The sequence below is a fragment of the Schistocerca nitens genome, chromosome 1 (genome assembly GCF_023898315.1).
Source record: "Schistocerca nitens isolate TAMUIC-IGC-003100 chromosome 1, iqSchNite1.1, whole genome shotgun sequence".
NCBI classification, from domain to species: domain Eukaryota; kingdom Metazoa; phylum Arthropoda; class Insecta; order Orthoptera; family Acrididae; genus Schistocerca; species Schistocerca nitens.
Window position 1 is genome coordinate 544,795,667 of NC_064614.1, and position 18,038 is coordinate 544,813,704.

Genomic DNA, 18,038 nt, shown 5'->3' on the forward strand with positions numbered 1-18,038 from the left:
TGACGAAAATTATTTACTTAGACTTGGCATATAATTAACACGTATCGGTACTGAATCTAACGGGAAAGAAATAAAATGTTTGACAAAACTTGACTAAAGAAGGAACACGATTATAGAACCAGTGATGAAAGACAACAAGACATTGATTTAAAAGTTCCAACAAGTTTATCAGGGGTTAAAATTGTGGGGAAACATCAAAGCACGATTATAGTGAGCAGGGTGCAGCAGTTATGGAAAGACAAAGAGACTTGCACAGAATAGACTAGCGTGGAGACCTACATCAAACCATTTTTTGGACTAACGATTACAAAGTGACCAGTAGAGACTTTTGCTGATTCTGGGCATGATGATTTGGGATGGAAGGTCCGCAACTGTTTAGTATTGTGGAAAATTCGATAACATTTTATTTTATCCGTCTTAGTTCCATGAATATACTATTTATTGTTACCGGTTTCGGGCTGACTCGCCCATTCTCATACCAAACATCCAAATATTACAAAGTAATTGTAGTACAAAAATATTTACATACAGCATGCTTTATATTCCAAGTACTCATGTGATTATAGACATACGTTGTTATTAAGGGGAACTAGATTTGGTATCATTTTGAATACTTAGTTACGGTTAATAAGAGGTTATGTCCGTAATCATGTAAGTAGTTGTAATACTGAAGTAATTGTGTACTGTACGTAAATGTTTTTGTAATACATTACTGGCCATTAAAATTGCTACACCACGACTATGACGTGCTACAGACGTGAAATTTAACCGACAGGAAGAAGATGCTGTGATATGCAAATGATTACCTTTTCAGAGCTTTCACACGAGGTTGGCGCCTGTGGCGACACCTACAATGTGCTGACATGAGGAACGTTTCCAACCGATTCCTCATACACAAACAGCAGTTGACCGGAGTTGCCTGTTGAAACGTTGTTGTGATGCCTCGTGTAAGGAGGAGAAATGCGTACCATCACGTTTCCGACTTTGATAAAGGTCGGATTGTAGCCTATCGGGGTTGCTGTTTATCGTACGCGACATTGCTGCTCGCGTTGGTCGAGATCCAGTGACTGTTAGCAGAATATGGAATCAGTGGGTTCAGGAGGGTAATACGGAACGCCGTGCTGGATCCCAACACCCTCGTGTCACTAGCAGTCGAGATGACAGACATCTTACCCGCATGGCTGCAACGTATCGTGTAGCCACGTCTCGATCCCTGAGTCAACAAATGGGGACGTTTGCAAGACAACAACCATCTGCACGAACATCTCGACGACGTTTGCACCGGCAAGGACTATCAGCTCGGAGACCATGGCTGCGGTTACCCTTGACGCTGCATCACAGACAAGAGCGCCTGCGATGGTGTACTCAACGACGAACCTGGGTGCACGGATGGCAAACGTCATTTTTTTCGGATAAATCCAGGTTCTGTTTACAGCATCATGATGGTCGCATCCGTGTTTGGCGACATCGCGGTGAACGCACATTGGAAGCGTGTATTCGTCATCGCCATACTGGAGTATCAACCGGCGTGATGGTATGGGGTGCCATTGGTTACACTTCTCGGTCACTTCTTGTTTGCATTGACGGTACTTGAACAGTGGACGTTACATTTCAGATGTGTTACGACCCGTGGCTCTACTCTTCATTCGATCTGTGCAAAACCCTACATTTCAGGAGGGTAATGCACGACCGCATGCCGCCACCTTTTCTGGATACAGAAAATGTTCGACTGCTGCCCTGGCTAGTACATTCTCCAGATCTCTCGCCAACTGAAAACGTCTGGTCAATGGTGGCCGAGCAACTAGTTCGTCACAATACGCCAGTGACTACTCTTGATGAACTGTGGTATCGTGCTGAAGCTGCATGGGCAGCTGTACCTGTACACGCCATCCAAGCTCTGTTTGACTCAATGCCCAGGCGTATCAAGACCGTTATTACGGCCAGAGGTGGTTGTTCTGGGCACTGATTTCTCAGGATCTATGTACCCAATCTGCGTGAAAATATAATCACTTGTCAGTTCTAGTATAATATATTCGTCCGATGAATACCTGTTTCTTCTTGGTGTAGCAATTTTAATGGCCAGTAGTGTACAGATACTTTGTAATTTGTAGGTGTGTGGTTTTGGAATGGGCGATTCAGCCCGAAACTGGTAACCACTGCAGCAATAAATGCGACTGAGATGTACAAAATAAACTTTTTTCAGATTTTTCTCAATTTAGATACTATTCCCACTCCTGCGTTACGACGGTCGGTCATTTGGTAGTGGATAGGGACCAGGCTCGCAGGTGGCTGTATGACTGGTGGTGACTGCTGTGTGTGATTGCAGGACGTGGAGCACGAGTTCCGACACGGCTACGTGTCGCACGCGGGGCGCCGCGGCCTGCTCAAGCTGGAGCTGGCCTCGCTGCGATACCTGCGCGCCGTCGACCTCTCCGAGCGCTCCTGCCTGCCGCGCCACCTGCAGTTCTCCTCGCTCTGTGAGTGACACCCACTGACTTCCCCCCCGTCCCGCGCTCCTCCTCGTTCTCTTCCTGAAGCAGTAAACTGCCGAAGGACTGTTAGGTGACTCAGAAATGCTGTAGAAGCCACAAGACCTTCAAGTTGTCTCGTAACCTCCAAATCAGAAGCTAGATTACTTGCCTCTTGTAAGAATAATGTGTAAATGATTTAGTAGCAATGGAAGAAATCGATCGTTGCGATAGATCGAAAGCATTCTCTTCTTGAGAAGAAACCAGTAACAGTCGCAGATACCTTTTGTATTCTTCGCACACTCTTTTTTTTTTTATTTAAGGAGAAACAGCCATTACGCAAGACGAACTAATTATCCGAATGGAACGGAAATTAGTACATGTACAGACAAACAAATGATTAAGATTCCAGATAAATTGGTTCTTTTCCTTGCTCAAGCAGTTATTCGTCTTGGCATTGATTGATATAGCTGCTGGATGTCCTTCTTAGGGTCATCACGTCAAAAATAGTCCGATTGGTGCGATAGATAGTCAAAACCCCGAGATGTTTGGAAGACACCGTTCGTAATGCTCCAAACTTTTTTCAGCTGGGGAGAAACCCGGCGACTTTGTTGGTCAAGGTAGGGTTTGACAAGCACAGAGACGTGTGCGAGTGGGCATTATCTGGCCGAAATGTAGGCCCTAGATGGCTTGCCATAAAGGGCAAGATAACTGGGACTAGAATATCGTCGATGTGTCACTGTGAAGTAAGGGTGCCGCCGATGACAACTAAAGGGGTCCTGCTGTGAAAACAAGTGGCAACCCATATCATCACTCCTGATCATTGGGCTGTATGGCAGACATCGGTCAGGTTGGTATCAGACCACTGTCCGGGACGTCTCCAGATACGTCTTCACTGGTCATCGGGGCTCAGTTCGAAGCGATACTCAACCCTGAACACAATTCCACTTCATTCAATGACATTCCAGGCCGAAGAGCCGGCCGTTGTGGCCGAGCGGTTCTAGGCACTCCAGTCTGGTACCGCGCGACCGCTACGGTTGCAGGTTAGAATCCTGCCTCGGGCATGGATGTATGTGATGCCCTTAGGTTAGTTAGGTCAAGGGGACTGATGACCTCAGATGTTAATTCCCACAGTGCTCAGAGCCATTTGAACCATCCAGGACGAAGACCTGTCTGTAGGGGCCCCTGACAACAGTGGAATACGAACTGACTGCCGCTCGCCATACAGCCCGACGATTAGGAGTTATGGTCTGCGGTGCGGTTTCGTTTCACAACAGGACACGCTTTGTTGTGATCATCGGCCCTTTATAGCGCAACGGTATGTGACTGACATTCTACGTCCCATTTATTGCCATTTGTGGCACACTGGGCTTACTTTTCAGCAAGATAATTCCCGACCGCACAGAGTAGTTGCAAAGACCCACCTTGGCCAACAAGGCCCCCGAATCTCCCCCCAGTTGAGAAAGTTTGGAACGTTATGGACAGAGCCTTCCAATAATCTCGGGATTTGGGCTATCTAATGTGCTAGTTGGGTAGAATTTGGCACGGTATCGCTCAGGAGGCCATCTAACAACTATATCTGTAACGGCCAGAGACTGGTCAACGAGTTATTGACTTGCTCAGTTCGTGAAGCTCTTTCTCTTGAACATATCACGAAAGTTTTCTGAAATTATCATTTGTTTGTCTTCATATGTGCATGAAATGTACTTACTTTAGTCCCATTCGCATAATTTCTTCATGGTACGTCGTTTATTTTTCTTGTTTTTTCATTTGCTTTTTAGTCTTAGAGTGTATATTATCTCCAACTCTACATTATACTCCGCAAGTCATCATGTGGTGCATGGCAGAGCGTGCGTCCGACTGGCATCACTACCATTTCGTCCATTCTCTATGTGGTTGTCGCCAAGACTACTCATGAGCATTAATTTGTCTGATTTCATCATCATTTCACGACACATGTATGGAAGGAACTAATATTTTAATAAGTTCTTTTTATCATGTGCACTCTCAGAATTTCAACACAGCCTTTCCGTGAGGCGCAATAACTCCCTTGTATTGCCTACCGCTAGAGTTTGTTGAACATCTCTGTAACGCTCTCGCGGCCATTCGGCGTAGATCCCTCAGGGTGGTCGGTGGCCCAAGTCGTCCATAAACAGTCCTTTTCAATCTATCCCAGGCATGTTCGATAGGGTTCATGTCTGGATGATGGCCACTCCAGTCGAGCGATGTCTTTATCCTGAAGGAAGTCATTCACGAGATGTACACGATGGGGGCGCGAAATGTCGTCCATGAAGACGAATGCCTCACCAATATGTTGCCGATATGTTTGCACTATCGGTCGGAGGATGGCATTCACGTATCGTACAGCCGTTACGGTGCCTTCCATGACCACCAACGGCGTACGTCGGCCCCACATAATGTCACCCCAAAACAGCAGGGCACCTCCACGTTGCTGCACTCGCTGTACAGTGTGTCTAAGGCGTTCAGCCTAACCAGGTTGCCTCCACATATGTCTCCGACGATTGTCTAGTTGACACTCATCGGTGAAGAGAACGTGATGCCAATCCTGAGCGGTCCATTAGGAATGTTGTTCGGCCCATCTGTATCGCTCTGCATGGTGTGGTTGCAAAGATGGACCTCATCATGGACGTCTGGAGTGAAGTTGCGCATCATGCAGCCTATTGCGCACATTTTGAGTCGTCAGACAATGTCCTGAAGCTGCACGAAAATCATTATTCAACACGGTGGATTTGCTGTCAGGGTTCCTCCGAGCCATAAGCAGCGGTCACCCACTGCAGTAGTAGCCCTCGGGCGGCCTGAGCGAGGCATATCATCGACAGTTCCTGTCTCTCTGTATCTCCTCCAGGTCCGAACAACATCACTTTGGTTCACTACGAGACGCCTGGTCACTTTCCATGTTGAGAGCCCTTCCTGGCACAATGCGGACGCGATCGAACCTCAGTATTGACCGTCTAGGCATGGCTGAACGAGCCGTGTACCTCCTTCCTGGTGGAATGACTGGAACTGATCAGCTGTCGGACCCCCTCCATCTAACAGGTGCTGCTCATGCATGGTTGTTTACACCTTTTGGTGGGTTTAGTGACATTTATGAACAGTCAAAGGGACTGTGTCTGTGATACAATGTCCACAGTCATCGTCTATCTTCAGGAGTTCTGGGAACCAGGGTGATGCAACACTTTTTTGATGTGTGTAGTTTAAATCAAAATTTTATGAAAACCCAAAGAAAATGTTTTTAAAACCCCTACCGCACTCCATTAAACCTGGAACACCCACTAGTGTGTGGTACGGACCAGGTTGCCTTCCACAGATCTGTTGGATGGTGTTGAAGAGTCCGTACTGCAGTTTGCGAATGACTCTGTTGAAATGCCAGAAAACTGGAAATAAATTGACGAAGACATCCAGAGGATCGGCATATCAGGGTTTGAATGTAAACGTAAATAAATGTAGCACGTTGAACACAAAGAAGCGAACAGAACCGTTGCTGTTATATTAAATTATAGGCTATAAGTTACTGGAAACAGTAGCAGTCGTAAAACAGAAATAATCTTCAAGTCGAATAACTTTATAAAATTACTTGTGGGAAAAGGAGATGCAAGACCGAGATTTACAGGGTAAATATTCAGACCATGTAGTCCATCTGCAAAAGAAGTGACTTAAAGAACACTTGTTGGACTGATTCGTGGGTACTGCTTGTCATTCACGAACCTAAACCAGGTTGCGTTAACAGGAAACTCAAAGAGCCAACGATGAGCAGGGAGTTTCGTCGCCCTACCAACGAAGAGCAGGGAGTTTCGTCCCCCGACCGTTTGATAGGCGCCAGAGGTTCCAACTACAAAGGAAGACGCTACGCTAGAGGAGTGTCCATCACAATTTATTGTTGAAACTCCGACAGTATGACGGCACACTGTCGCGCAGAGGTCAGCGCACTGTGGTTGCGTTCGGGAGGACGACGGATCAAATCCCCGTCCGGCTATTCTGATTTAGGTTTTTCGTGATTTCCCTAAATCTCTCCAGTCAAATGTCGCAATGGTTCCTTTGAAAGACACTGCCAACTTCCTTCCCCATACTTTCGTAATCGTACCTTGCTCTTCGTCTCTAATCACCTCGTTGTCGACGAGAAGTTAAATTCTAGAGTTTTTCGGAGAGCGCAGGTTCCTGGAAGAGTTGTAAAACATATCACTTCCTTCCGCGTAGTATTGAGAAATGACAACCACGAGAAAATGAGAGACCATATGCCTTATAAGGAGGTTTATCGACAGTTGTTATTCGCATTTTGTAAGCGTAAACGGAACAGGGTAGGGGCAAAATGTAGTGGTACCAGAAGTAGCCTCAGGTATAATCCATTAAGTGGCTTGTTGTGTATAGTGGTATACTGTGAGTTCCCATCCCTCTTCGTGAAGTGTCGACGGTTATTAATAGTTATTAACGGTCGGAAATTCAGTTAAAGCGGTTCACGAATATAGAGTAATAAAAGTAAAGGTAACAGCTGCGATAGCGTGCCAGGAGTTAATGGCATGCGTCTGTTTCAGTCTTCTAATGCCGTTTGATGACCTGTTCACCTTAAAACATAATTTTATGTACCTGGTTTAAACAAAGAGATTAAATACGACAACTTTTAATAATAGTCACTGTTTAGTAGACAAAAGTTACAGCCACAGTAAGCTTCAGTTCACACTCACGCGTCACTACTTTCCAATGTTATTTCACTCTAGTTAGTATTTTATTTGGATGTTTTTCCATGGTTATCACTGTTTCTCATACGTACACGCGATTGTCACACATCGACATTTTAGCCACTATAACCTGAACATAATTTCGTTAACGGTTTATTGTTCCTTACTTTTCCTCTGACTTCCTTAATTAATGTTCTTCCGCTCATCACACTTTAACTTGTTACATGTTATAGTCATTTATTTCTGTTTTAATCCTCAGCAGTATTCAATATAATTATTTTCTAGTGCAAATTTTGCCTACCTCCACATCCGACTTGGTATACTGGCTTTCTCAACTCATACTTCACTACTAAACGCTTGTGCGCTCAAGTCGGAATACACTCCCTGACAAAAGATGGAGGCCCCAGGGAAGACGGTCGCCTGTCATTGCCACTTCGTTCAAGTGCCACCATCGACGGATATGTAAATTATCAGAGGTGTAATGGTCTGTGATAAGTATAAAAGCCAACAGAGTGCGTTAATGTTACTCGTGTGTAGAGGGTGGCTATTATTTAACTATATGAAATAAAATCGTTAGGATGTTCGAACTGTACCCTTGACCGCTGAGCTTGACTGGAGTTAGTATGCGCTTGCATGTTCGGTTTAGCGATGAACTTTCATATGGATGGGTTCGTCAATAAGCTGAATTGGCGCATTTGGGGGACCGAGAACCGGCATTTCGCGATGGAAAGGTCTCTTCACCCTCAATGGATGACTGTGTGGTGTGCAATGTCCAGTCACAAAATAATCTGTGCGATCTTTCTTGATCGCACAGTAATTACTGAACGATACATGAAGGTTTCGTCCCAATTATCCAAAGTGACCCTGATTTCGACAATACCTGGTTCATGAACACGGAGGTCGACCCAATCGAAGCAGGAGAGTGCTTGATGTCCTGGAGGAGCACCTTGCGGACCGCATCATGGCTCTAGCGTATCCAGAGGCCACTGGCATGTGCCTTGACTGGCCGCCATATTCTCGGAATCTGAACACATGCGACTCCTTTTTGTTGGGCTGTATTAAAGATAAGGTGTACAGAGATAGCCATAAAACCATTTCAGAGCTGAAAACCGCCATTTAGGAGGTCATCGAGAGCATCGATGTTCCAACACTTCAGAGGGTCATGCAGAATTTCCCTATTCTTCTGCGCCACATCATCGCCAATGACGGCAGGCATATCGGACATGTCATAACTTAAATCCTTATATCTGTACTGACTCACATGTTGAATAAAGTGTGCTCACGCCATAGTTTGCATCAAATTTACGTTTTTTAGTCGTATAGTCCAACAATTGACACACTGTAGTAGGGTATATATAGGGCGTGAGCAGCGTCAGATGTAGCGACCACTACGGACGACGTTGAGATACCGCGTGCTTGTGGTAGAAACCGCTTTCAGCACCTAACCGCTAGAAAGGGCCATTATCGTAAATATACATTTCACCAGAAGGTTCAAACGAACACTATCCAGATTTGTGGGGAATTTGGATGGAATTTGGATGTGAATATGGCCCAATGTTGGACTACATAGGAGGATGAGAGCAGGCATACTCGCAAATAAAGTTGCGTTCGACCATGTCTGACAATCGCAAGGGAGTATCCCTTTATTGTGCACCAAGGACATGATTACCGCCTTCACATTTGTGCTTGCCATCCGGGACCAAGTAATGGACCCCGTATAACATTGTATGTCATCTTCCGTGATTGCTCTGAAATTGGGAAAAGCAGGACTAGGGAATTACCATTAACACAATAGAAACCGCTGCGTTTGGAGTTGTGCCGATAGTGAAGTGTGGGTTGCTGATAAACGGCGTGGTGTGGTGATCAGCGATGCATTGCTGTTCTGCCGTATCCCGGATGACCTTTGTCGCCGAGTATGGCACCGATCTGGGGAGAGGAAGACAGAGCTATGTACATCAAGAGCCGTACCTGCGCAATGTTACTACGCAGCACCGCCTCACGCCACCTTCGACATAAGTAACAGGCAAGATCTTATGGACAAGCACAACGGTGTTACTCTTGGTACCGTGGTGTGGGGAGCAATCTTCTCTCGCTTCAGGTCACCGCTGACGGCAAAACGGTATGTCACGTGCATCCTGCCTCTTCATTATGCCAATTTTTCGTGGTGCCATTTTTAAGTGTCACGGTTCTCTTCCACAGATTGTGCGTGTTTCTATGAACTGCCTTCGTGAAGTTGAGTACTGTGGACAGCAACACACCTACAACTTGCAACGGCACTTTCGCGTTCTCTTCAATACGGTATCAGAACGTTTAAGTTCTACCACTGTAAAGACGGAAGATAAGCGATTCGGAATGTCAGAACTGTGTAGTAAGTAGCTGCAGGAACACCACTACACAATTACGTAGCACTAACACTCCAAACCATCGACTCTCGGAGAGAGATTTTAGCCGTGTTCAACCTAATGGTAAAGTATCGAACTATTTTTCTCAGAATCATACAGTTTGTGGGAGAAGCAGTGAGAATAATTACTTTTGGAAACCTTTTATCAGACAAAGCTTGTTATAACAATAAATTGTTTCTCTTAATAAAACGGTCGCCATCACAAATCGGCCACAGCGTCTACACAAAAACATGAAGTCAATTTTCGACATTGAATAAATAACTACTTTCACTTACTACGTAATTTAAACATAACCACTTAATTTCCATTTACTACTGTCACTTGGCAGCAAGTACTATTAATCCCACTTTCTGTTACTTATGGAATTTATCACTACACTTCAGTAATTATTTAAAGAAGACACACATATGTTTCAACAAGGATACAAAAAATATTAAACTTATAGCTGTCATTCATGTGACCAAAACTATTATTTAACACGACTAAATTTCATTTCTTTAGGACTGTTATTTGTTAATCTTTTACTAACACCAATATTTGTCTGGCTTTCATTGTCATGGAGAAGCAACACGAACCATTACTCTTAAGATTATGGCAGTTACACAATTATGTTACTTTACTTTCAGAAATGCTATTGAAAACTTATCCTCATGGTCACGCAAAGCGGTGGCCCTTAAACTGATACGTGCAAACTTTAGTATTTAATAATGATTTTCAGAATTTACTACCAAAACAGTACTATTGCCAGTAATTAACTATTATCCAAACTTCAATAAACATCAGGATACTCGGAATAAATTCGTTTAGGTAAGGACCCTAGTGAGGTAAATGAAATAGGAAAGTTACGGTTAAACACAAAGGTACATTTAACACTTATATTCCACTGATTGAAGATGGATGGTTCATACTGTGATACACTTCTAAATAAAGTACTTTGCCTGTTACTGATGTCGAAGGTGGCGTGAGGCGGTGCTGCGTAGTAACATTGCGCAGGTACGGCTCTTGATGTACATAGCTCTGTCTTCCTCTTGGTGACGACGATAAAATTGCAAATCTCCGAGCTATTACTTTATTGCCGTACTGCTCCAATCATGTAGAACACGTCCGCGGCCAAAACCCAGTCTGGCAGGTAAATTCGGGGCCTCTGGTGTTTGACCAACGTAACGCGTGTTCACCACTTGCAGGGCAGCTACCCACTGTCTGAGCCACTTGTGCGCCAATTCTCACTCGCGCGTTCCACCACCTTTTCCATTCCACCACAGAACGGAGTTCCGTTCTACCTATGATCCCTACACCTTTTCAATTTACACTTCTGCTTACAAAAACCCTAAGCATGAACCATCTACAATTGCATGACAGCATATACATAGAAAATCGACATAATTAATTACAGTTGTACTTGAAATATTACATAATTATTTACAAAATATGTTTTAATACATTTGTTCCACCTACGTCAAAGAGGTTATTTTAAACAGATGAACTACACTTAACAAAAGCTTACTTTCGTTATAGTATTTGCTTAACTTTTCGAAATTATTACGAATGGTTCAAATGGCTCTGAGCACTATGGGACTCAACTGCTGAGGTCATTAGTCCCCTAGAACTTAGAACTAGTTAAACCTAACTAACCTAAGGACATCACAAACATCCATGCCCGAGGCAGGATTCGAACCTGCGACCGTAGCGGTCTTGCGGCTCCAGACTGCAGCGCCTTTAACCGCACGGCCACTTCGGCCGGCGAAATTATTACGGAACAAAAAGATTTTGAAATATACAGATTGATGGCAGTATTACATTTACAATAGCATTACGAACTGTCCCTCGGAAAACGTCTTTGTGGCCAACTCAGGCGTCAACTCTACCCCAGTCTCAGTAACTAGGTGATCAAGAACGAGTTAGAAGAGAGTTATGAGCCAGCTTGCCTCACGAGAGGGTGCAACCGCTTTCCAACCGAATCACTGTAAGCATACAGACCAGATCCGGTGCAACTTCATATCAATAAATGGGCTCACAGCCCCAAGTTAATTGTTAAGGTGACTCAGTCTCGTGATCACTCGTATAAAATCAGCTTGTGGCCGAGAGGATTCCTTCTGTTTTCTCCTCCCCCTCTAGGTGATCCACTTTTCCTTGTCAGGCAGTGTAGCTTCCATTGACAGAACGGCAATGATACTAAAATGTAGACTTTCATTGCCGGAAATGTCATGTCGATTATAATTATCCGGGCTGTTACGCCGTGGTCGGTTGATGAATTCCGTGTCAATTCCCAACGTTTCGTCCCCGTCTGAGGAGGACATCTTCAAGGGAGTCTGCAGCTCGATGGAAGATCCAACACACCCACTGGCTCGCTACTGACTGTCAGCACTGCTATGCTTTGGAATTTTTTCAAACTTTTGCATCCTTGGGCCCCCGGTTCGCGATGTACGCTCCACGGTAAATGGATGACGCTACAGATCACACTTTATTAATAATTATAGTACAGGGTTACATTACCAGTTAGAGTTACATTTTCAGCAAGTAAACGAAGTCCTTTCATCCATACATGTATATTTTCGTCATTACGAACTTTACGACAGGAGCGAGTATACAATGTAAAAGGCCATATGTGCAGTGCCATTAGTTCCAAGTTTATTGTCGAGGCTTATTATGTGTTTGTACACTGGCATGCGATGGCGACGTTGACGATACACACGTCGACGAAGCATAGTGCTTCTTCAATGCTGTTGCAGATAGAGCTCACAGCGGAATGGTTCCGCTGGCGTGCACTGCCCGCTTATACAGGGTGTTTCAAAAAGGTACGGCCAAACTTTCAGGAAACATTCCTCACACACAAAGAAAGAAAATATGTTATGTGGACATGTGTCCGGAAACTCTTACTTTCCATGTTAGAGCTCATTTTATTACTTCAAATCACATTAATCATGGAATGGAAACACACAGCAACAGAACGTACCAACGTGACTTCAAACACTTTGTTACAGGAAATGTTCAAAATGTCCTCCGTTAGCGAGCATACATGCATGCACCATCCGTCGCATGGAATCCCTGATGCGCTGATGCAGCCCTGGAGAATGGCGTATTGTCTCACAGCCGTCCACAATACGAGCACGAAGAGTCTCTACATTTGGTACCGGGGTTGCGTAGACAAGAGCTTTCAAATGCCCCCATAAATGAAAGTCAAGAGGGTTGAGGTGAGGAGAGCGTGGAGGCCACGGAATTGGTCCGCCTCTACCAGTCCATCGGTCACCAAATCTGTTGACGAGAAGCGTACGAACACTTGGACTGAATGTGCAGGAGCTCCATCGTGCATGAACCACATGTTGTGTCGTACTTGTAAAGGCTCACGTTCTAGCAGCACAGGTAGAGTATCCCGTATGAAATCGTGATAACGTGCTCCATTGAGCGTAGGTGCAAGAACATGGGGCCCAATCCAGACATCACGAACGATGCCTGCCCAAACGTTCACAGAAAATCTGTGTTGAAGACGTGATTGCACAATTGCGTGCGGATTCTCGTCAGCCCACACATTTTGAGTGTGAAAATTTACAATTTGATCACGTTGGAAAGAAGCCTCATCCGTACACACTGACGAAACTAAAATGAGCTCTAACATGGAAATTAAGCGTTTCCAGACACATGTCCCCATAACATCTTTTCTTTATTTGTGTGTGAGGAATGTTTCCTGAGAGTTTAGCCGTACCTTTTTGTAACACCCTGTATAGAGAGCGAACTGACCTAGGAGCGTCTGGTTACGCAACCCGCTTGGCTCGGCGCCAGGCCGGCGCACCAGCAGACGCGCGCTCCTAGAACACCCAGATCGCGCGTACGGGATAACGCTCGCCTGCTGGTGCCTGCAGAGGCTAAGTCCCTTATCAGCCGCGTTACGTAACCAAGGTCGTTCGCTCTCTATATAAGCGGACAGTGCACGCCAGCGGAACCATTCCGCTGTGAGCTCTATCTGCAAGAGCATTGAAGCACTATGCCTCGTCGACGTGTGTATCGTCAACGTCGTCACCTCATGCCAGTCTACAAACACATAATAAGCCTCGAGAACTAATGGCACTGCACAAACTGTCATATTAAATGGACCTCTTTTTTCCGTGGATGTCGATTTAATTTCAGTCTTGATGCTGGCACAGGGAGTACTGCAAGTGGATGGTTTACTCTAGCTATTGTCCGATGTGAGAATGCCTCTCTACCTGGATTGGAATCATTCGCTGACCGAGATGTCATCGCTTACGAGACCTGGCATTCTGGAATAGATGCTAAATCCCAATCTAGACCTAGTTATGGTTCAAATGGCTCTGGGGACTATGGGACTCAACTGCTGTGGTCATAAGTCCCCTAGAACTTAGAACTACTTAAACCTAACTAACCTAAGGACAGCACACAACACCCAGCCATCACGAGGCAGAGAAAATCCCTGACCCCGCCGGGAATCGAACCCGGGAACCCGGGCGTGGGACGCGAGAACGCTACCGCACGACCACGAGATGCGGGCTAGACCTAGTTATGTTTATAGTAATATGCCAGTGGGTGTGTTGGGCATTCCATCGAGCTACAGACCCCCTTGAAGATGTCCTCCGCAGACGGAGACGAAACGTTGGGAATTGACACAGAATTCATCAACCGACCACGGCATAACAACCCGGATAATTATAATGGACAGAACGACAATGGGCAATCAGTGTCCATCTCGAAAGGAATCACTCACCTCCATCTCCTTCCCGGTAGCTGTGGTACAGTTACGAGATGTAGAACGGTAAGCAGCTCCCTGTAGTGTGCATCCTACAGCGGCTGGGGTGATGACATGCCGCAGTCGGGCTGGTGGTGGTGGAGTGCGAGGAGCCGGCGACGGGCCAGCCGGCGGGCCAGCTGGTGCTGGACGCCGTGACGGACGCCGTCGTGTCGCAGCGGCCCTCGCTGCTGGGCCGGCCGCACCTCAGCCCAGACAGCCGCACCCTCGTCACGCTGCACCGCGCCAGAGACGGCGTCACGCTCGTCGTCCAGCGCGTCGCGGGTAAGCCGCCCCCTGCCCTCTGTCTGGCCGTAAGTCCATCTGACCTGTCACAGCTAGCTTTTCGTATGCTCTGTATTTATCGACTGACAAGGTGTAACACAACGAATCTTCCAAGGACCGCGACATGTGGACCAAACAATAATGTGACAAATACAGTAACTACTCATGGATGTACTCATAATTCCTCCATCAATTTTAGTTGAAGCTACTTGGAAAATCAGTCACAGTTTAAGTCACTAACGAAAACTTCCTGTCCGATTAAAACTGTATGCCGGACCGAGACTCGAACTCGGGACCTTTGCCTTTCGCAGGAAAGTGCTCTACCAACTGAGCTACCCTAGCACGACTCACGCCCCGTCCTCACAGCTTTAATTCCGCCACTACCTTCCAAAGGAGAGCTTCTCTAAAGTTTGGAAGGTAGGATACGAGGTACTGGCGGAAGTAAAGCTGTGAGGACCGGGCGTGACTCGTGCTAGGCTAGCTCAGTTGGTAGAGCACTGGCCCGTGAAAGGCAAAGGTCCCGAGTTCGAGTCTCGGTCCGGCACGCAGTTTTAAATCTGCCAGGAAGTTATCAGCGCACACTCAGCTGCAGAGTGAAAATCTCATTCTGGAAACATCCCCCAGGCAGTGGCTAAGCCATGTCTCCGCAATATCCTTTCTTTCAGGAGTGCTAGTTCTGCGTGGTTCGCAGGAGAACTTCGGAAAAATTTGGAAGGTAGGAGACAAGGTACTGGCAGAAGTAAAGCTGTGAGGACGGGGCGGGCGTCGTGCTAGGGTAGCTCAGTTAGTAGAGCACTTGCCCGCGAAAGGCAAAGGTCCCGAGTTCGAGTCTCGGTCCGACACACAGTTTTAATCTGCCAGGAAGTTTCATATCAGCGCACACTCCGCTGCAGAGTGAAAATCTCATTCTGGTCACTAACAAAAATTTCCAGACAAAGGTACTTCGTGATAGTAATTTGTGACAACCGGAAACGGATTTCGGTTGACAACTTACTGAGTTAATAATTTTCTCCAGGTGATAACAACCATTAAAAACTGCTCAAGGCTTAAACAGGGATCTTCTTGATCTTGGTAGACGTAGTGCTGCAGCGAAAACTACCTTTCCGATGGTTGGGACAGTGCCAGTACAAGAAAACTCGACTAGCACGTAGTTCGCAAGAGACCTGTTTTTTTGAAGTCGGAAGACTACCGGAGTAGAGTGTCAACAAAGCCATAAAATATCTGGCCTTCGTTATATCCGGTCCGTTCAGTTTGAGTTCCGGGACTGCAGCCTCGTAACCGTTCGTGAACCCTTCTTTCTGTAGGCTTTCGCCGCTATGCAGTTGCAGTAGTTTAGCTGTTGGTGAATCTTCCGGTTTGTGTGGTCGTGATCCATGAAACTTTTCCGATACTAACGTTTCGTCCAGAGATGCACTGGACATCGTCACAGAGACTCGTGGTTCCGCTGACTCTTGCCGACTCACGAACCACGAGCATCTCTGAAGATGTTTAGCACAGTTATGAACGAAATGTTATCAACGGAAAAGGTTCGTGGATCACGACCGTGCGGATTTAGCAGCAACTAATATGTCACTCTTAGAATCAGAATGTAGGAGATCTTTGAAGAACTTAAAATCAAATAAGGATGAAGGGCTGCATAACACTCAATCATAATTTCTATAATCATCTGGGGGAAGTGGCAACAAAACGACTATTCACATTGGTGTGCAGAAGGTATGAGTTGGCGACATACCATCTGACTTTCGGAAAAATATCATCCACACAGTCCCGAAGACTGCAAAACCTGACAAGGGTGACAATTGTCCCACAATCAGCTTAACAACTCATGCATCCAAGTTGCTGACAAGAATACTATGAAGCATAATGGAAAAAAATTGAGGATGTGTTAGATGTCGATCAGTTTGGCTTTAGGAAAGGTAAAGGCACCACAGAGGCAATTCTGACGTTGCAATTGATAATGGAGGCAAGACTAAAGAAAAATCAAGAGACGTTCATAGAATTTATCGACCTGGAAAATGGGTTCGACGATGTATAATGCTCCAAGATGTTCAAAATTCTGAGAAAAATTGGGGTAAGCTATAAGAAGAAACGGGTAATATACAATAAGTACAAGAGTCAAGACGGAATAACAAGAGTGGACGACCAAGAACGAAGTACTCGGATTAAAGACGGTGTGAGACAGGGATGTAGTCTTTCATCGCTAGTGCTCAGTCTGTGCATGGAAGCAGCAATGATGGAAATAAAAGAAAGGTTTAGGAGTAGAATTAAAATTCAAGGTGAAAAGATAACAATGATACGATTCGCTGATGACATTGCTATCGTGAGTGAAAGTGAAGAATAATTACATGATCTGATGAATGGAATGAACGGCCTAATGAGTACAAAATATGGACTGAGAGCAAATCGAAGAAAGATGAAAGTACTGAGAGGTAGCAGAAATGAAAACATTGATAAACTTAACATCAGGGTTGATGGTCACGAAGTAGATGAAGTTGAGGAATTCTACTATCTAGGCAGCAAAATAACCAATTACGGACGGAGCAAGGAGGTTTTAAAAAGCAGACTAGCACTGGAAAATTGGGAATTCCTGGGCAAGAGAAGTCTATTAGTATCGAATATAAGGTTAAATTTGAAGGAGAAGTTCCTGAGAATGTACGTTTGGAGCAGAGGATTGTATGGTAGAGGAACATGGTCTGTGCGAATAGCGGAACGGAAGAGAATCGAAGCATTTGAGATGTAGTGCTACAGAAGAGTGTTGAAAGTTAGGTATATTGATAAGGTAAGTAATGACGAGGTTCTGTGCACAATCGAAAAACACTGAGAAGGAGAAGGAACAGCAGAGATGGGACATCTGCTAAGACATGAGCGAATGACTTCCAAGGTACTAGAGGGAGCTGTAGAGGGCAAGGACTGTAGAGGAAGACAGAGATCGGAATACATCCAGCATATGATTGAGGACGTAGGTTACAAGCGCTACTCTGGGATGAAGAGGCACAAGAGATGAATTCGTCGCGGACCGCGTCTAACCAATCAAAAGACTGACGACTCAAATAAAAAAAAAAGAAAGGTCTGATCGTGAAAGCCTTCATTGTACGATCAGTAGTAGTTTAGCTGTTAATTTCCTTGAACAGAACACAACAGTATCGTACCAATACACAGGCAATTTCATCTGCATGGTGAGCGCGAATGTCTCCCTAGGATCGCAAGCCCTGTTGTATGATTTTATGAAATCTCCCTCTTTGTCACCTTGATGCATCTTTCATGTTTCAACATTCTCTGTCGAGTTGTATCGTAATTCTGTGTACCAATCGATGGTTCAATACGCATTATTTGTGCCGTTGGTCTCTGCTAGGTCAGTAAATTCCGCCCTCTGCAAAAAATCGTATTTTGCTCAATTCTGATTTAACTGTATATCACTGTTTTTAATATTACTTAACTTCTTTGTTTTTTATGT

The 18,038-nt window shown here is 45.2% G+C and overlaps 1 protein-coding gene across 1 annotated transcript in view; it reads left to right on the forward strand.

Annotated features, from left to right (window-relative positions):
- Positions 1–18,038, forward strand: part of LOC126259840 (follistatin-related protein 5-like) — a 279,684-nt gene that overhangs the window by 241,913 nt on the left and 19,733 nt on the right. The window contains exons 12-13 of the mRNA XM_049956931.1: positions 2,327–2,477; positions 14,384–14,584. Of these exons, the coding sequence (XP_049812888.1) occupies positions 2,327–2,477; positions 14,384–14,584 (352 nt within the window). The remainder of the gene's footprint in view (positions 1–2,326; positions 2,478–14,383; positions 14,585–18,038) is intronic.